This window comes from Panthera pardus, unplaced genomic scaffold (genome assembly GCF_024362965.1).
Source record: "Panthera pardus isolate Hobbes unplaced genomic scaffold, ASM2436296v1 HiC_scaffold_2, whole genome shotgun sequence".
Classification (NCBI taxonomy): Eukaryota; Metazoa; Chordata; class Mammalia; order Carnivora; family Felidae; genus Panthera; species Panthera pardus.
Window position 1 is genome coordinate 148111143 of NW_026526765.1, and position 19650 is coordinate 148130792.

The 19650-nt window shown below is 50.4% G+C and overlaps 2 protein-coding genes across 26 annotated transcripts; both read right to left on the reverse strand.

Moving 5' to 3' along the window:
• Positions 1 to 2558: 2558 nt before the first annotated feature.
• On the reverse strand, positions 2559 to 14656 carry LOC109278961 (retrovirus-related Pol polyprotein). 25 transcript variants are annotated; one of them, XM_053907601.1, is made up of 5 exons: positions 14564 to 14656; positions 13637 to 13729; positions 8391 to 8550; positions 5450 to 7185; positions 2559 to 5138 (listed from the first exon to the last, which is right to left on the reverse strand). In XM_053907601.1, the coding sequence occupies exons 4-5, from the start codon at positions 5720 to 5722 to the stop codon at positions 4149 to 4151; spliced, it is 1263 nt and encodes a 420-aa protein (XP_053763576.1). In that variant the 5' UTR covers positions 5723 to 7185; positions 8391 to 8550; positions 13637 to 13729; positions 14564 to 14656; the 3' UTR covers positions 2559 to 4148. The 25 variants fall into 25 exon arrangements, with proteins under 25 accessions (XP_053763576.1, XP_053763575.1, XP_053763571.1 ...); XM_053907600.1 differs by having other exon boundaries at positions 8391 to 8553; XM_053907596.1 differs by having other exon boundaries at positions 8391 to 8574.
• Positions 14657 to 14666: 10 nt separating this feature from the next.
• Positions 14667 to 15477, reverse strand: CBY3 (chibby family member 3). The gene is made up of 2 exons (XM_053907682.1): positions 15307 to 15477; positions 14667 to 15239 (listed from the first exon to the last, which is right to left on the reverse strand). Exons 1-2 carry the CDS (start codon positions 15475 to 15477, stop codon positions 14667 to 14669), a joined length of 744 nt encoding a protein of 247 aa, XP_053763657.1.
• Positions 15478 to 19650: the final 4173 nt, after the last annotated feature.

Here is a 19650-nt window from a genome sequence, read left to right on the forward strand (position 1 = left end):
GAGTCTGACGCTTAACCGACTGAGCCACCCAGGCACCCCACTCTCTGCCTCCTTTGGCTGCCCATTTATTTTGCCCCCATGAACACCCATGGCATTGCCAGAGAGCTCTGAGAAGCAAGACGTCCCCTAGCAGCCACTCCAGTCTTGCTGCAAAGTGCGGTGAGAAGGCCCTTCTGTCCTCTGGCTGTTAAGTATCATATCACCATCGGAATAGCTAAATGCCACTCGAGAATCCCATCATCTCCAATGGCACTAGGAAGCCCCGTTCCGTGGCAGCCTCTCCTGCTGTCAATTCTGGCCCAGAGGGGACAGCCACCAACAGCTTCTAGATGACTCAATGCTGCCTTCACTGTCTCCTACCCTACTGCCTTAGTGGAGGGAGCATCCTCTAGGCAGCTGCTAAAGAACAGTCAAATGGGGGCGCCTGGGTGGCGCAGTCGGTTAAGCGTCCGACTTCAGCCAGGTCACGATCTCGCAGTCCGTGAGTTCGAGCCCCGCGTCGGGCTCTGGGCTGATGGCTCGGAGCCTGGAGCCTGTTTCCGATTCTGTGTCTCCCTCTCTCTCTGCCCCTTCCCCGTTCATGCTCTGTCTCTCTCTGTCCCAAAAATAAATAAAAAACATTGAAAAAAAAATTAAAAAAAAAAAAAGAACAGTCAAATGGTGGATCTTCTGGTTTTATGTAATAAAGCCATTTTAACATTCCCACTCCCCTGAGCCTTTGGTTCCCTTCTTTAAAACTCAGCCAAGGCAATGCTGGCATCTCCACCTCATCTGACTGAGGCCACCACGGTGTCCAAACTTCCGGAGTCATCCAGAAGCACCTTAGGACAAGCTCTGGGTGTTCTTGGCAGCACTTTAAGTCTTCAGTCATGGGAAATGCTCCTGTATCAACCAACTTGCTCGACAATATTCTGTATCCCACCCCCGTCTGGTACCTTCAAGATCCACTCCCTGGGTATACTTCCCCAGTCCCTGCAGTCAGACCTGTCCTGCAAGTTTTTGGGTGACTGAGCTATTTCCTCCTAGAGTAGGGACTGTGCTTCACTACAGAGGCCATGCTGAGACCCAATTCTAGTTGTTGGTCTGGAGGCAATGAGTGGAGGTGATAGAGTGATCAGCATTATTGCATAAGACATTCACCTCAAGTGAGATCTTTGCATAGCCTCCAGGCAAACTAGACTGTTCTTCTATATCAAGGCAAGGAAGCAGCTACTGCTCAGGGCTCTCAGGCTCAAGACTCTTAGATATATCCACCCAAACAACCCCATGCCAGGCCCAGGCCTCAGGATCCCACCTTCCTCCGCCCCCCGCCCCCCCACCGTCCCCTTCAAGCCCTGACTCTAGCACAGGAAAATTGTTGAGGATCCACTGGTCTGCTCCACAGCTCTGCTGCCTTTATGCTTAAATTGTGGGCCCAGTTTTCAGCACGCTTTGCTGAAAAAGTAAGTATGTCTTAATTTTGTTTATTTATGAGAGAGAGAGAGAGAGAGAGAGCACACAAAGGCAGGGAGGGGCAGAGAGAGGGAGACAGAATCCGAAGCAGGCTCCAGGCTCCGAGCTGTCAGCACAGAGCCCGACATGGGGCTCGAACTCACGAACCACAAGATCATGACCTGAGCCGAAATTGGATGCTTAACCGACTGAGTCACACAGGCGCCCCAAGTTAGCATTTACGTTGCCTTGGGAGACTTTCTGGCTTTCATATCATGCCCTCAGTCGAGTGGGCTAACTTGAGTCTTACATGCCTTCTCCAAAGTTTCTAAAGCAGGTTTAGAAAAACTAGCCACCCCTATAATCCTTGTAATTACAGTTGCCTTCCCATCTTTCAAGGGCCAAAGCTACTTCATAAGCCAAGCTTTCCCTTCAACTTCTCATTCCAATCTACCAAAGGGAAAAGTCTTATGCTTCAGATTGGGGGTTATCACCACCCCAGTGGTGGGAGGTCGCTGTGGCATTCTGAATGGTAGATGAGCCAGTTCTAGATTCCTATCCCTATAGTCTCCCTTCCATTGCTACTTCCTACTGTTTTAGCTTGAATCCCCATGAAAGCAGAGACTGAGTCTAGAACTTGGGGGCAGTTGATATGGTAGGTGAATCCAGGAAATGAGAGGGAGGGAGGAGAATGACACAGGGTAGAAGGAAAATTCAACAAAGTGTATTTTGGCTTCTGTCCCTTATGAGTTGAAGGTTGCCTCAGAAGGCGTTAACTCACCTGCACTCCCAGGCTATGCCTATGGTTGAGAGAGGTCCTGAGGCTTAGGAGAAAGCCCTAAAGCAGAAAAGCAGAGAAACCTACAGTAGACACTTAAAACGAGGCACTGACAGTGTACATGGAGCCGTCTACCATAGCTGTGGCTAAAGTCAGAGGTGGGCTGATAAGATGTAACCAAAAGTTCCAACACATCTAGCACATCTTTCCTGCCTCCTAGGGGATCAGACATCTGGGCCAATGACAAAGGCCAGACACCATCTGCTCCCTGGGATTCAGGTGCCTGGTCCTGTAGACCTTTGTTATGCCCAGAATTCGTGATCCCCAAAGATCACCAGGGAGCCGAGTCTGATGCAAAAGCAAAGAGCCTTTATTCGAGCTAGCTCGAGCTCAATCCCCTACCTGTACCAATGCAGCAGTGAGATGCCAGAGAGCGCGAGGTTCAAAAGCACAAAGGTTTTATAGGGATCTAGGGGCAGTTGGTGGGGTAATGGTTGTGGTCTTAGCCAATTGGCTGGGGAAGGGTCAGAGTCCTGTTGCGCAGGTTGCCAGGTGTGGTTTGAACGGGAAGTTTGAACGGGTGAGCGGGAAGTTACTCAAAGGGAGGAGGTGTGGTCTGAGGTTTGAATGGGAATTTCTTTCTGTGGTTTTCCGGGAAAGGGGGCCATGTCAGGGACGTAGTTACTCAAGATGGAGGACACAGAACAAAATGGAGTTGGCCGGCCTAGGTCTGCTCTTTCATTCCCCCCTTGTCATGTAGCTTATGGACCCAATCATGGGACCGGCTGCATTTCTATTTTGTCCTCTTCTGTTATTAGGGGCTTGCACTGAGCACGGAGGACCATTAGTTGGACGGCCCCTATGCAGTCCCTGACAAACTGGACCAGTCTGTTGATGATAGAGGGTCCGAGGGTTAATAGTAGGAGCAGGATGGTGAGGGGTCCGGCAAGGGCCCAGATGAGGGTAGCTAACCAGGGAGACCAGTTGAACAAAGACTCGTACCAGGACTGAGATTGTTCTCTCTCTAAACTTTTGTTTTTGCAGCCCTTTCCTTATGAGGGCCATAGATTCTTTTACGACCCCCAAGTGATCAACATAGAAGCAACATTCTTCCCCTAGGGCTGCACAGAGTCCTCCTTGCTGCATGAATAATAAGTCTAATCCCCTTCTGTTTTGGAGTACTACTTCTGATAAGGAAGTAAGGGATTCCTGTAAATGAGAAATTGATTTCTCAATTCTATGTCTAAGTCAATGGCTGCCCTTAGGGTTCCGTAGTTTTTGTCCTGGATGACGAGTGAGGATATTCCGGTCCCTGCCCCCGCTAATCCCAGTTCCAAGAGCGCAGCCAGAGTTAGGGTTGTAATAGGCTCTCTCTTACTTCAGGGGTTAGTAGAGCCTAACCTGTTAAGTATTTCTTCCCCCGAATGGTACACTAGCTTGGGGATCAACTGCACGAGTATGCAGAAGCCTTCTTTCGAGGAGTTAAGGACTTGGGAGTGGACGCAGGGAGCGAGGCCGCTGGAACAGGCCCACCATGCATATTCGGGGGGAAGTAGATACACTGTCTCCCTGGGGACTGTTAGGGTTTCATTGCAGAGATGTGACTGCCCAGGGGGCACGTGGCGTATGCAAGTGCCCTGCCCTGTTACCGCCTGGAGGATTAGTCTTGCAGTAGCCTGCTGCCATCTGCAGGAACTAGAGTTGGAGGCTGTTGTATAATTGCCTTTAATGGCAATACCTTTGTAATATGGGGGCCGGACATCTAGACAGAGCAAAAAGGACTTGGTCAGGTCGGGTCTAGAAGTGTTTAGTACCTGGTATGCTCCAACAACTGTGCTCCACAGGGGTCTGTATCAGATAGTAAGTTGTGACCTGGGGCAGGAGATGCGGGTGATGCTCCGGTAGGGACAGGGGATGTGGAGGGCTGTGTGGCCAAGGTCTAGGTGTTTCTGGGAGTGGCTGTCCGGGTGGGGGCAGGTCGGGGAACTAGTACTTGGTTGGGTCCTACCCCTGTGGGGGACTGCTGGGCAAGGGGAGTCGCTTGCATTCGGAGGGTAAATAACGTTCCCTTGTCCTTGGCTCCCAGCCTAACCCAGTCATATATCCTGAGTCCCCAGGTTTTTCCACTCTCCCATCCTGTTGTTTTTTTACCTTGGCTTGTAAAGGATATAACTATGGGATTACCACGCCCCCAGGCATATGGCGGTCGAGGGCCACTGGGCCGCTTTACCACAATGAGATCTCCGGAGCGTGGTGGGGTCCACCAGATGTGCCCCGTCGAGACACATGACCAGGAGGCGCAAAAGTAGTCAGCCGCGTCCCCACATGAGCTCGAGGGAGAGTGGCCGGGGCAGACATAGAAATAAAGGTTCTGCGCATGGAATCCGGGGGCATATGGTGACAAGGGGAGCAGAGTTTGGAGGTCTACGCAAAGTTCTGGGAACCAAGTATCCCTGGGGTGGCTCTGGGAAGTCTGATTAAGTATTGTCCCCGAGCTGGTGTCTATGATCTGCCAGGTGATGTTTTGGGGGGCGTGGGGACTCTCGGCAGCATGAGCAGTGACAAGCAGAGCTAACAGAGTTACCAATATCAGGTGGGTCGAATGTGCTATAACCTGAGCTTGAGCGGGTTGTGTTGGTCCCAATTGACAGCCCATCGCATGACAAAGTCCTTCCGGATCGTGGAGGGGTCCGCTGGCCGAACGTGGGTGTGATGGACCCAGGTCGCGATGCCGTCTACTTTGAGAGCGGTGGGGGTTGTCAGCACCACGATGTAGGGTCCCTTCCAGTGCGGCTCGAGGGTCTCTCGGTGGTGCCTCTTGACGTAGACCCAGTCTCCCGGCCTGTACTGATGAGGTGTCAGCGTCGGGCCAGCCTCGTAGATGGCACGGAGGTGCGGCCAAATGTCCTCGAGCACCCTCTGGAGCCCTCTCAAGGAAAGAAAAAGTTCTTGATCTTTAAACTCAGCAAGAAGTTCAGCTCAAAGGTTGGGAATAATAGGGGGTGGCCTGCCAAACATGATTTCATAGGGAGTAAAACCCAGGGTGTAAGGAGTGTTCCTAACCCAGTAAAGGGCATACGGTAGGAGAGTCACCCAGTCCCCGCCAGTCTCCATGGTTAATTTGGTAAGGGTCTCTTTTAGGGTTCTTTTCATTCTTTCTACCTGTCCTGAGCTCTGGGGCCTATAAGCACAATGTAATTTCCAGTTTGCCCCCACAGCCTCGGCTACTGCCTGCATTACCTGCGAGATAAAAGCTGGTGCATTGTCTGATCCTACCATGGCAGGAAAACCATATGTGGGTAAGATGTCTTTTAGTAGCTTCTTAGCTACCGTCTGAGCCATTTCATGCTTGGTTGGGTATGCCTCCACCCAGCCAGAGACGGTGTCTGTAAATTCTAAGATATTTATAACCATACTTTCCTGGTTTAACTTCAGTGAAGTCGGCCTCCCATTGGGCTCCTGGTCTGGTGCCTCTGAGCCTGGTTCCTTTTTTATTTGATGTGGCTCTTGCATTGGTGAGTTGGCAGGTCTTGCAGGCAGATATAACTTGCTCTATTTTGGTGTCCTATTGGTGAATCTGTGTCCATCCCGCACAAAGCTGCTGCCATCAGTGGACCAAGTAGCCTCGGCATCGGGGAGGGGCCAATCGGTCAGATCTGTCCGGAATCCACGTACTTGCTCCAGGATCCCCGCACAGTCATGTAGTGGAGAATCTAGGTCAGGGTCGGGCAGCAGGGTTGCAGGATTGAGGGCCGCACTGGGGTGGAACTGCACTCATGGAGGGTTGAGTAGGAGGCTCTAATAATAAGTCATAAGTGTGTTACTCATCCATCTATCAGGAGGCTGTTTCAGTACCCCTTCAATGGCGTGTGGGGTCGTGATCCAGATCTCCTGTCCTAGGGTCAGTTTGTCTGCGTCCTTGACTAGGAGTGCTGTTGCCGCAATAATTCTTAGGCATGGTGGCCAGCCAGCAGCCACTGGGTCTAGCTTATTGGACAGGTAAGCCACCGGGCGGTTCCAAGGGCCTAAGGCTTGAGTTAGGACCCCTTTTGCTATTCCCTTGTGTTCGTCTACAAAGAGATGGAAGGGCTTCGTAATGTCTGGCAGGCCCAGGGCTGGGGCACTTAGGAGGGCCTTTTTCAACTGATTAAAGGCAGTTTCTTCTTTTTCAGTCCATTTAAATGTTTTCCCCTCTTTGGTAGCTTCATATAGGGGCCTGGAGATCTCAGCAAAACCCGGAACCCGGAGGCGGCAGTAGCCGGCAGATCCTAGGAATTACCTTACTTCCTTTTGGGAGGTGGGAGTAGGGATCTTTAGGACAGTTTCTTTTCTGGCATCTGATAACCGCTGCTGTCCGCCCTCCAGGATGTATCCCAGGTAACTTACCCTCTCCCTGCATATCTGAGACATCTTCGTGGTTGCCCTGTATCCCAAGGCCCCCAGGGTAGCCAGCAGGTCCTGGGTCCCTTGCTCACGGTCCTTGGCTGTGTCGGCAGCAATCAGGATGTCATCTACGTACTGTAGGAGGGTGAGGCCAGGGTGCTCCTTTCTGTACTCACCCAGGCCCTCGTGTAGTGCCTCGTCGAAGATGGTGGGCGAATTTTTAAACCCCTGAGGCAGCCGTGTCCAGGTGAGTTGCCCGCTGTAGCCCTCCTCTGGATCATGCCACTCGAAGGCGAACAAGGGTTGGCTCTGGGGTGCCAGCGGCAGACTGAAGAAGGCGTCCTTTAAATCTAATACAGTATACAGACCCTGGAGAGTGCCAAGGAGCTCAAGAGAGTATATGGGTTGGGAACAGTTGGGTGTATGTCCGTGACCCTCTTATTTACTTCCCGGAGGTCTTGTACCAGTCGATAGTCATTTGTGTGAGGCTTTTTGACCGGCAGTAGGGGGGTGTTCCAGGCAGATTGGCAAGGAACTAGTCCCCCTAGGCTTCGTAGTCTCCAGATGTGTGGCTGGATCCCCTTCTGGGCCTCCTGAGATATGGGGTATTGTTTGATTCTTACCGGACCTTCTCCTGGCTTGAGCTCTACCAGGACCGGGATCCTGTGAGCAGCTAGTCCTATCCCCCCCGTCTCTGCCCAAACCGAGGGGAATTCTTGTAGCCATCTGTCTATATTATCCTCTCTCGAGAGTGCCTCCTTGTGGAGGTGGTATTCATCCTCTAGTTTCATGGTCAGGACCTGGATGGGGTAGCCCTTGCCATCGGTGACCTGAGGCCCCCCCTTGTCTGAAAGTTATCTGAGCTCCAATCTTGGTCAGTAAGTCCCGTCCTAACAGCAGGTAGGGGCATTCCGGTATTACCATAAAGGAGTGGGATACATGTTCCGTCCCCACATCTACCGTTCTTCAGGTAGTCCATGAATACTGGCTCATACCAGTTGCCCCTTGTACCCAGGACTTCTTGCTGGCTAGCTTTCCTTGTGGGATGTGGAGGACCGAATGTTGTGCTCTAGTGTCGATAAGGAAGTCAACCAGGGTCCCCTCCACTTTAAGAGTTACCCTGGGCTCAGGGAGAGGGTCTGAACCCCGACTCCCCTAATCACTCCGTTCATCTAGCTGTAAGACTTTTAATCGATCAGTCTTGCTTCCCTTCCCGCTGGCCTTTTTCGGACAATCTCAGACCCAATGCCCTATCTCCTTGCAGTATGCGCACTGATCTTTCTGCAGCCTCTGCCTACCCACCTTGGTGGTTCCTTTACCTCCTCTTGAGTCGTCCGCCAGCTGCCGGAGACGGCAGTCTCGTTCCTCGGGGAAGTCAGCAGTGGTAGCTAGTAGTATTCTGGCCAGGTCTCGAGTCTGCTTACTGCTGGCAGCCACCATGGTGCGAGCCTGCTTATCCTCAGGAGGCTCCTGATTATTATATACCTTTTTGGCTACCACCAGTAAGTCCTGCAGACTTTTTTTCTCCTAGTCTATCTGTTTTTTGTAATTTTTTCCTAATGTCTATGGCCGATTGGTTTACAAAGGCCATGATAACAGCTGCCTTGCTTTCCGGAGCCTCTGGATCCATGGGGGTATAGGTACAGAATGCCTCCATGATCTGTTCTAAAAAGGCAGCTGGAGATTCATCTTTTTCCTGTTGCACATTTCCTACCTTGGCCAAATTGGTTGGCTTCCTAGCAGCCATTTGGAGACCCCCCCATTAGAGTCTGGCAGTAGACCCGGAGCCTCTCCTTACCTTCTGCCGTGCTGAAATTCCACTGGGGCCGAGTTAAGGGGAAGGAGGCATCTATCTGAGCCTGGTTGGTGGTGGGATTCCCATCTGCGCCCAGAACTAGTTTTCGGGCCTCATTGAGGATTCTTTCTCTTTCCTCAGTCATGAACAGGACCTGCAAAAGCTGCTGGCAATCGCCCCATGTGGGCTGATGGGTAAAAAGAACGGAGTCTAACAGATCAATAAGCCCTGCCGGTTTCTTGGAAAACTTAGGATTCTGAGCTTTCCAATTGTAGAGGTCACTAGTGGCGAAAGGCCAATAGTGATAGGGCTGATTCCCCTCCGCGTCTGGGGGTCCGGTGGCTCGCAGGGGCAGAATAGTGGAGTTGGCGGCGGAGATGGATTGCTCCCTCTGAGCCCTTTGTCTGGTAAAGGGCGGGCTTCCCACTGGAGCGTTTCCGCCTCCTGCTCTCAGAACAGCATCTGTCTCCCCCAGAGGAGGAGGATGGTGTTCTTCTGGCATCCTAGGGGGGTTATATGGGGGAGGAAAAATTAATTCTTCTTCAGTCCCCCCTTGTAGGACAGGGTAGAGGGGTGCTGAAAGCTGGGTAAGACTTTTCTTGTTCTCCTTCTTTTCTGTCCCCTGCAAAGCGAGAATGGGTTTTGGCTCCAGAGGGCGTGGGGCTAGGAAGGGCTTAAGCCAAGAGGGTGGGTCTTCTACAAGGTCCTGCCAAGTGATAATGTAAGGGAGCTGATCAGGATGGCCCATCTTAGGCCGAGAGATGATACCCGACTCAGTGGATGGTAGGGAGCTTGAAGGTTCCCTCTGGCGGCCATCTGACATTGAAAGCTGACCACTCGCTAGAACAAAAAACCTGCCACCGACCCTTTCGGACTTCCATACTGAGGTTGTTAGCTCTTCCCCTGACATCCTTAAAGTGATCAATCATGATACTTAGAGGAGTAGTCTGAGTCTGTCCCATAACGTCCGTCCAGTAAGTCCACAGAACAAAACAGAGAAACACAGAAACAGACAAACAGAGGGCCCCTAGAAACTCTTCCAACTCCGTGGAAGCAAAACTGAAAGCTAGACGACGGTCTCACACCGACCGGTGGGAGCGACCCACCTCGTCTCAGACCTTTGAGGGGAATCCACGTCCCTCCAGAAGGGAGGATCGGAATGTCTTCTAAAACTCCTGGCCCAAGGTCCTCCAGTGCGTCCACTTAGACTGCACCGGGCACTACCAGAATTTCAGAAATGAGCTCACAGAGAAGAGACAGGGAACGAACAGACACTAACCATGGCCAGTCAGGCTCTCTGGGTCGGGGGTCCCTCGGGAGTCTTGGGGATCCCGGATGAGCCCCCAAATGTTATGCTCAGAATTCGTGATCCCCAAAGATCACCAGGGAGCCGAGTCCGATGCAAAAGCAAAGAGCCTTTACTCAAGCTAGCTCGAGCTCAATCCCCTACCTGCACCAATGCAGCGGTGAGATGCCAGGGAGAGAGAGAGCGAGTTTCAAAAGCACAAAGGTTTTATAGGGATCTAGGGGCAGTTGGCAGGGTAATGGTCATGGCCTTAGCCGATTGGCTGGGGAAGGGTCAGAGTCCCGTTGTGCAGGTTGCCAGGCGTGGTTTGAATGGGAGGTTTGAACGGTGAGCTGGAAGTTACTCAAAGGGAGGAGGTGTGGTCTGAGGTTTGAATGGGAATTTCTTTCTGTGGTTTTCCGGGAAAGGGGGCCATGTCAGGGACATAGTCACTCAAGATGGAGGACACAGAACAAAATGGAGTTGGCCAGCCTAGGTCCGCTCTTTCATGTTCATTCTAGGAATATTTTCAGAGGTCCTAATAAGTGTCATTAAATACTTTTCTACACCGAAATACAGGAGAGAATATAACAGCTCTATGGAGCTTGTGTCCTAGTAGTGGTGGTGGGGTAAGAGGTGGGGGGGAGGAGAAGGACAAGAAAATATACAGCTTATCAAATGGTAACAGGTGTTAGAAAACAAAACAGGAAAGAAGGGTAAGTTGTGCTGGTCTGGTTTCAGCTGGGGAGAACACATGCTCATTTAAATAGAGACATGGTGGGGGGCGGGGAGGGGTGGTCCCTGGGTGGTTCAGTAGGTTAAGCGTCTGTCTCTTGACTTCGCTCAAGTCATGATCTGAGGGTTCCTAAGATCGAGCCCCACGTTGGGCTCTACGCTGATGGTGCAGAGCCTGATTGGGATTCTCTCTCCTTCCCCCTTTCTCTGGCCCTCCCCTGGTCGCTTTCCCTCTCTCTCAAAATAAATATATAAAACTTCTAAAAAAAACAATGAAAAAATAGAGTCATCAGGGAAAACTTCACTGAAAAGATGACATTTAAGCAGATACCTAGGGGCTGAGTGGCTCAGCCGGTTAGGCATCTGACTTCAGCTCAGGTCATGATCTCACTGTGAGTTCAAGCCCCATGTTGGGATCTATGCTGACAGCTCGGAGCCTGGAGCCTGCTTCAGATTCTGTCTCCATCTCTCTGCCCCTCCCCTGCTTGCTCTCTCTCTCTTTCAAATATAAAATAAAAACATAAAAAAAATTTTAAGCAGATACCTGAAGGAAGTGAGAGTAAAATCAGCCAGACACTGAGAAGGAGGGAACGGTGTGAGGGACGAAGCAAATCGGGAGAGTGCAGTGCCCCCCTCCCCCATGCCAGGTGAAGACAGTGTTTCAAGGAGGAGGAGGCCTCAACTGCCTGAAATGCTGATCGGCCAAGGTGAGGATGGACAATGGGCGAAGGACAAAGCAACATAGCAGGGTGATGACATCTTTGACAGAGCAGAGCAAAGAGGGAGGGGAGGAACTGAGGACAGTGAATACAGGAAACTTCTTGGAGTTTCATTATAAAGGGAAGCAGAGAAATGGGGCAGTAGCTGGAAAGTAATGTAGGGTCAAGATAAGGAATTTTTTCTTTCCAAGATGGGAGACCTACCAGCTTCTCTGCTCCCATTTCCCTTCATCTTTCCTCTTGCTGTAGACAAATCTGCGGCCTCTTTGACCTCCCTCTTCAAGCCCCAAAATATTTTTCTGCAAAGCTCTGATCCCCAGAGTTCTGAGCTGTAGGAGGTGAAAGCCACAAAGAGTCCTTTGTTCAAGCTTTCTGCTCTTGTCACATCCTTCCCTGGGGCAATACACTTGGCTGCCTCAGTCAGGGGCTGAAATTCCATAGCAGGAAGAACAAAGTCAGATATCTCAAAATATCATCCTGCTGCATTTATTTCCGGCCCTTTCTCCACTTGGATGGCCTCTCCCTAAACATGGGGCTCCCTGCCTGCCTGCTGCTCTGGTCTGCCAGCACAGCTACTTTATTGTTAAGTATTTTGATCAAAGCAATATTCCCTAAACTTTAGGCATTCCTGGATCATTGTTATGATTTTAGCTGTTTCCCTACAACTCATGTCGTTTTACTGCATGTTTCTTTTTTTTAATTTTTAAAAAAGGTTTGTTTATTTTTGAAGGAGAAAGAGACAGAGTGTGAGTGGGTGAGGGGCAGAGAGAGAGAGGGAGACACAGAATCCGAAGTAGGCTCCAGGCTCCGAGCTGTCAGCACAGAGCCGGACAGGGGGCTCGAACCCACAAACCGTGAGGTCATGACCTGAGCCGAAGTTGGACGCTTAACGGACTGAGCCACCCAAGCACCCCTACTTCATGTTTTTATGTAAAGCACTTTCTTAAAAAAAATTTTTTTTTTTTACTGTGGTAAAATTCACGTAACACAAAATTCACTGAAGTGTACAATTCAGTGGCTTTTAGAGCATTCAGTGCTGTACAACCATTACCAAACAGTTCCAAAATATTTTTCGTCCCTTTAAAAGGGATCCCTTTGCCTGCTAAGCAGTCACTGCCTCCTCCCAAATCCCTCCCCCCCCCCCCCCCACCAGCCCTTGGTAACCACCAATCTGCTTCCTGTCTCTCTGGATTTGCCTATTATGGGTATACTATATAAAGAGAATCATATATCTGACCCTTTGAGTCTGGCATCTTTCACTTAGTTTCTCCATTAGCACCTTATTTTGGGCTTGATTTTTTTCTGGTGTTATCATTTTGACTCCCTTTCCATTTCCTTGTCTGTATATATTTTTTCTTCATTATTTTATTTAAATATTTTATTTAAGTAATCTCTACACCCAACATGGGGCTCAAACTCAAAATCTCTGGATCAAGAGCACACACTCTTCTGACTAGGTCAGCCAGGTGCCCCTTTCTTAGTTAAAAAAATTTTTTTAACATTTATTCATTTTTGAGAGACAGAGACAGGGCATGAGCAGGGGAGGGGCAGAGAGAGGGGGAGACACAGAATCAGAAGCAGGCTCCAGGCTCTGAGCTGTCAGCATAGAGCTTGATGCAGGGCTCAAACCCACAAACCATGAGATCCTGACCTGAGCTGAATAAAGTTGGACACCTCACTGACTGAGCAACCAGGCACCCCTTTCTTAATTATTTTAAAAGGAAAATTGATTTCATCATAACTATTTTAAATATTTTTTATTTAATTTACATTAATGTATACACAGAATTACTAAAATACAAAAAAAAGCACTGCTCAAAATGTTATTAAACTTAGTGTCTAATGACATGTTTTGTGTTGTTTTCCTGATTGAATAAATAAGTCCACATCTTTGTACAAAGTAGCTGTTAAGTCGGGCGCCTGGGTAGCTCAGTCTGGCATCTGACTTTGGCTCAGGCCATGATCTGGCAGGGTTCATGAGACAGAGCCCTGCTTCCAGCTCTGTGCTCACAGTGGGGAGCCTGCATCGAATTCTGTCTCCTTCTCTCTCTCTGCCCCTCCCCTGCTCATGCACATGTGTTCTCTCAAAAATAAACATTTAAAATAAACAAAACAAAAACAAACCCACAGAAAAACATCTATCAAAGTAGCTGTTTAGTAATCCCTAGTCTACTGCTGAAGGAAAGTTAGGTGGAGGCAGGACACTCACTTCTCTCACAGGTATTACCTGATTCTAGGGAAAAGGGTCCATGCTCTCAGGTTTCAGTGGTTGCTGAAATGCCCTGTCTACATTCCAAGGAAAAGTTTACAGATTGCAAGGACTGGTGTCACCACCTTTTGTTGTGCAGTTACATCACCCACAAGTACAACACACTCCCTGAAGCACCTTCTACTATACTTTGTGTGTATAGGGGTTGGGGGAAAGCAGACCCCCCCATGTCCCTGATCCAAAATGGATCTAGGAGGAGAGCAAAATCAGACACCTACCAGAAGAAAGGAGTGAAGCTCACCAGGAGGTAACAGCCAGGATTCAGCTCAAGGCCACTGCTGTAGGACAAAATGAAGGTCCAGGATGGCCAAGTCTCTTTGAGAGCACAGGAAATCTGGATTTTTAATATGAAATTTCCAAATTCTTAAATGTTGGCAACTAGGGGCACCTGGGGGGCTCAGTCGGTTAAGCGACTGACTGGCTCACGTCATGATCTCATTGGTGGGTTGGAGCCCTGCCTCGGCCTCTGTGCTGAAAGCCAGCCAGGAGCCTGCTTCGGATTCTGTGTCTCCCTCTCTCTCTGTTTCTCCCCCCTCTCAAAACTAAATAAATATTTTAAAAAATTTTTAATGTTGACAACTAATGCAAAACTTTTAAACAACGCGGGTGGAGCAAATCCTAAATGTGTTACAGGCTTAGCTCTGGAGAGTGCTTGTTTGTACCCCGGGTGAGACAAACCCTTTATTCTACAGAGGAGGAAAGGAGACCTGTAACGGAGAAGCTACCAGCCAAAAGCCACACAGCAGCTGGGAGAGGCTGAGACCCAGTTTCGAGAAAGCTTCGTAAAATACACATACCCCGGACTCAGGCTGAAACCCTCTGGCCCGCGCCGCTCCTCTAAGCCAGGGGAGCCAAGAGCGAGGTCCCTGACCCTCTCCGCCTGACCGCCTCACCGCACCCTGCATCGCTGAGCTCCCAAGGTTTCACTGTCTCCCCGACTTCGTCCTCCGTTCCTTGGGCCAAGAACGCCACTGCTCACCCCTGCTTGCCATCCTCGCGCCCACTCCACTCCTCCCTCCCCTAGCACTGCCCTGTGCAAGCCTGGCTCCCACCCAGCGTTCCCAGCGGGCCGCACACACACCTTCCTCCACGCCCTATCGCGCCCTCCCGAGACGGGCTGCCGGCTGAGTCACCCGTCCACTAACGCGCACTAAGTGACGGTCCCTACCCGCAGGTCGCGAGCCCGAGCCGACCCCACTTGGCTGCCTACGAAGGCGCCGGGGCCGGCAGAGAGGAGCGAAATGCGCGTGCGCCGCACGGGCTTTATTGCGTCACCGCGACTCCAGAGCGCGCGGCTGGAGCAAGAGCACCGCGTTCGCGCCTTCGCGTTTGCGCATCCTCCTCTGCCAGGAGCGCGCCCCAGACGCCGGGCTGGCCTGGGAATCGAACTTCTTCTCCAGCAGGTGCATGCGCGCTGTGGTCTCAGTCAGCATGCCCATGAGCAGCTCCTGCTGCAGCTTCAGGTAGTTGTTCTCCTCCAGCAACAATTGGCTGTTGACCCCCTGCACCTGCGTCTTCCAGCCCGAGTTGCTGGGTGAGGGCAGCGGCGGTCGCGACCGCCGCGGCTGCCCCTCGGTGGTCCACTGGCCGCCGCGGAACACAAAGGCCTCGTCGCTCAGGCGAGTGCGCGGCGCGCCGTAGCTGAGGCCCAGCTCGGCCTGGCGCGTCCGGTGGTCTAGCAAGTAGAAGGTGGACATGGAGGAGATGCGGCGCAGCGGCGGGCGCCGCGGGGAGAAGCGCTGCGAGAAGTGGTCGGCCCAGAACTGCTGCAGCTGCTCCCACAGGCGGCTGATGTGGCCTGAGCTAAGACACCTGAAGGCCTCCAGGGCGAGGACCGAGTGGACCTTGTGGGGCGCGTGGGTGCCCAGTGCCGAGCCTCAAGGACGTGGGCGACCAGGGCTGCGCCCTTGCCTCTGGAGGCCCTGTGTCCAGAATGATGAAGGCGAGCCAGGGGCACTGCTGGGGAGCAAGAGTCCGGGTGAGCAGCCTGCTTGGACAGGCTGTCCGGTCAAACCGCGAGGATCGGTGAACAGGGCTTAGCTCTGAGGCTGGCACTAGGGTGCTGGTCGCTGAGGAGCCCATCCCTGCACACTGGCACTGACAGCAATCTCCTGAAACTACCTTCTCCAAAGACCACTGTGTGTCAGGCCCAGGAGACAAAATGTGGATGGAGGACCATATCCCTTGCTTTCTGAGCATAGGACAGGCTGCTGGAAGGGATTGCTGTCCCAGGAGAAGGGAACAATAGAGACCGGTACTTAAAAGTTGAGTAGGACTTTGCCATGTGGATTGAGGGTGGACAGTGGAGAACCTCTAGGCAGAGTGAAGAGCCAGGCACAGCTTGCATGTTCCCCATGTAAGGAAGAGTTTGGAGTAGGGTTTGTGTAGGGGACTCGGCTGGGAATACAAGAGGAAGCTAGAAAGGGGACCAGGGCATAAACTTCATTCTGTGGATAAGAGGGCACTGCTGGATGACAAAGCCAGGGCTAGATCTGGATTCAGGAAAGTATTTGGTAGGATGTCTAAAATAAACAAAGGCATTATTGCCACGTTCAGTTATTTTATAAACTTCTCTGGGCCAGGCTTGGTCTGGGCAGGGGTTCTTAGCCTGTGCCTGCCCTCAAGATGCTACTGGTCCAGCTAGGAACCCAGATGTGTATGTAGGTGACAGTGGTGCATTATGCTCAGTGACATCTTGGGGGCCTGTGCCATGGGCTAGGACCTATGCTTAGGATTCAAAGTCATAGAGGTTATGCAGACTACACATGACTTTTCTCCCAAGTAGACTACATCCTCAAGGAAGCTAAAGTCCAGATAACAGACAAGTTTCATTCTCTGTCTCCGCCAGCGCCTATACGTGCTGACTCTATTAAATGGGAAGAGGGCTATGTGTTCTCTTTTAAATTCCTCTTCTCTCCAGGAGGGTGAAAAGGGATAGAACTCTATCATGCCTTCATCAATCCAACACACACTTATTCCTCTCGCACACAGCTGGGCTGAAGGGGTGGTACTACCCCCTAGATCTGGCTCAGGGCATCATCTCTCTGAAAGCCCAAAGAGAGCCTGAGAGGTGCAGCCAGGCCCATGTTTAAGGCTGCGTCTTCCCAGAGGGCCCTTTCCCAGTAATACTCACTGCATGTTGTGCCTCACCTGGAGGATGTGTCGGAGGTGCCAAGCTGCTGTCCCAGGCCTGGCCCCATCCCTGAACCACTAAGCTGCTGTCCACCAGCTATGACTCACAATGCCTCCAGGTTGGGCCAGCCTGGGACAGAAGGGGTGCACACGGTCTAGCTATAAAACAGACCCTGGGCTCTTCCCATATTCAGCAGTTCTTGTCTGCTGTGTTCCAGGCGTGGTTGTACAGAAGTGAAGGAGATGTTCGCTTATCAAACTATAGTGGGGGTGTGTGTGGTGGTGGTGTGTGGGGGGAGGTTTAGAAGCAGAGCCAGAGATAGGAATTTGATGTAAGGGACTGATCGAACAAGATAAGTCCCTAAAACAATAAAACAAAAACAAGATAGTTTCTAGTGTCTGGGTGTCATGGGTCAGGTTCCCGGAAGCAGAGACTGAGATGAGAATTCTTGCTTAGTAATTTATTGGGGAAGTGCTTCCAGGAGAAGGGATGGGGGAAACAGGCAGGGCAGGGCAACAAACTAAAGTAAGCAGGAGAGTGGCCTCAGGTGGAAACTAGTTTCAGCCCCATCCCATAGGTAACTGAATAAATTGCACAGTTAGGCCTCCTTACCACAAGAAAGCAAGTTTTTTTTTTTTTTCAACGTTTTTTATTTATTTTTGGGACAGAGAGAGACAGAGCATGAACGGGGGAGGGGCAGAGAGAGAGGGAGACACAGAATCGGAAACAGGCTCCAGGCTCCGAGCCATCAGCCCAGAGCCTGACGCGGGGCTCGAACTCACGGACCGCGAGATCGTGACCTGGCTGAAGTCGGACGCTTAACCGACTGCGCCACCCAGGCGCCCCAAGAAAGCAAGTTTTTAACACCCTCTCCCTTCTCTCCTACCCTTCATTTCCCATGATGTATTGGCCAGGGCAGCTGTGAGTTGTCAGCCAGCACTTAACGCATGTATGAGGTGGGTGCATCACCAGTAAAAGGGATCTTTGGGGCCCCAGCAGCATAGAGGAGAGAGGAAGAGGATAAATAGTAAAAATGAAAAGAGAGGCGCCTGGCTGGCTCAGCTGATAGAGCATGCAACTCTTGGTCTTGGGCTCATGAGTTTGAGCCCCATGTTGAGAGTAGAGATAACTTAAATGTGAAAAAAAAAATAACTAAATGAGGGGTGCCTGGGTGGCTCAGTCAGTTGAGTGTCCAACTTCGGCTCAGGTCATGATCTCACTGTGAGTTCGAGCCCCGCGTTGGGCTCTGTGCTGACAGCTCAGAGCCTGGAGCCTGCTTCAGATTCTGTGTCTCCCTCTCTCTCTGCCCCTCCGCCACTCATGCTCTGTCTCTCTCTGTCTCAGAAATAAATGAACATTAAAAAAAATTTTTTTTAAATAACTAAATGAATTTGATTGTGAGGGGCACCTGGGTAGCTCAGTCGGTTAAGTGTCTGACTTCAGCTCAGGTCATGGTCTCACAGTTTGTGAGTTCGAGCCCCACTTCAGGCTTGCTGCTGTCAGCCTGTCAGTGCAGAGCCCACTTCGGATCCTCTGTCCCCCTCTCTCTGCCCCTCCCCTACTTGTGCTCCCCCCAAAAAGAAAGAAAGAAAGAAAGAAAGAAAGAAAGAAAGAAAGAAAGAAAGAAAGAAAGAAAAAAGAAAGAATGAATGAATTTAATTGTGGTGCATACAATGGGGGAAAAAAAAGGAAAAGAAAATAGAGAAATACAGAAAATGACCTGAGGACATGGTGTTCAGTAAAGGTACTTGACATCCATGCTAAGACCTAAATGATGAGAACATCTCAGCTACATGAAGATTGGGGGCTGGAGGCAGGGATGAGCTGGGCCTGTTTGAAGGACAAGCACCACGTGTTGGGAAAATGGAAGGTATTACCTGCCAAGCACGCCCAAGTTGACTGCCATCACCTAGCTTGGCGTTCCTGACCTCAAGGGCCTCTTCCACAGGCCTCCCCATTAATTCAGCCTCCTGCATGGCCCTCCAGGGAGTTGGACCCAGCTCCAGAGAAGCTCACATCCTGGGGGAGAGCAAGCAGGTAGTGTCACCTCCTGGGAAAGTTTCTTCTTGAACAGTTTTATTAAGGTATAATTGACAATAAATGACGTTTATTTATTTTAATTAAAAAAATTTTTTTAATGTTTGTTTATTCTTGAGACAAAGACAACATGAACAGGGGAGGGGCAGAGAGAGAGGGAGACACAGAATCAGAAACAGGCTCCAGGCTCTGAGCGTCAGCACAGAGCCCGACGCAGGGCTCGAACCCACGAACCGTGAGATCATGACCTGAGCCGAAGTCGGATGCTCAACCAACTGAGCCACCCAGGCGCCCCTTATTTTAAATTTTTTAATGTTTATTTTTGAAAGAGAGCGAGACAGAGCACAAGCAGTGGGGGAGGCACAGAGAGAGAGGGAGACAGAATCTGAAGCAGGCTCCAGGCTCTGAGCTGTCAGCACAGAACCCAGCATGGGGCTTGAACTTACAAACCATGAGATCATGACCTGAGCTGAAGTCGGACGCTTAACCGACTAAGCCACCTAGGCGCCCCTCAAAGTAAAAGTTTTTAATTTTATAAAGTCCAGCTTATCAAGTTTCTCTCTTGTAGTTCATTCTTTTTGTGTCCTATTTAAGAATTCTTTGCCAAAAAAAAAAAAAAAATTCTTTGTCAAACCTAAGGTCACTAAGATTTTCTCCTCTGTTTTCTTCTGGAGGTTTTGTGGTTTTGGCTTTACATTTAGGTCTGTGCTACATTTTGAGTTAATTTTTGTGTACAGTGTGAGGTGAGAATTGATTTTTTTTCCATATAGATGTCAATTTGACCTAGCACCAATGATAGAAAGACTAGCCTTTCCTCCCTAGTCGCAGTCCCATCTCTTGTTCATCATGTGACTATGTCCAAATGTCTGTTTCTGGGCTCTCTGTTCTCTTCCATTGATCTTTATTCTTGTACCAATAACGTATTTTCTTAATTATTATAGCTTAGTTATTGTAAGTCTTCATATCTGGTAGTATATATCTTCCAACAATGTTCTTTAAAGATCGCTTTGGTTTTCTAGGTCCTTTGGAATTCTATATAATTGAATTTCCATCCTAATTTTAGAATTAGAATGTCAGTTTCCACA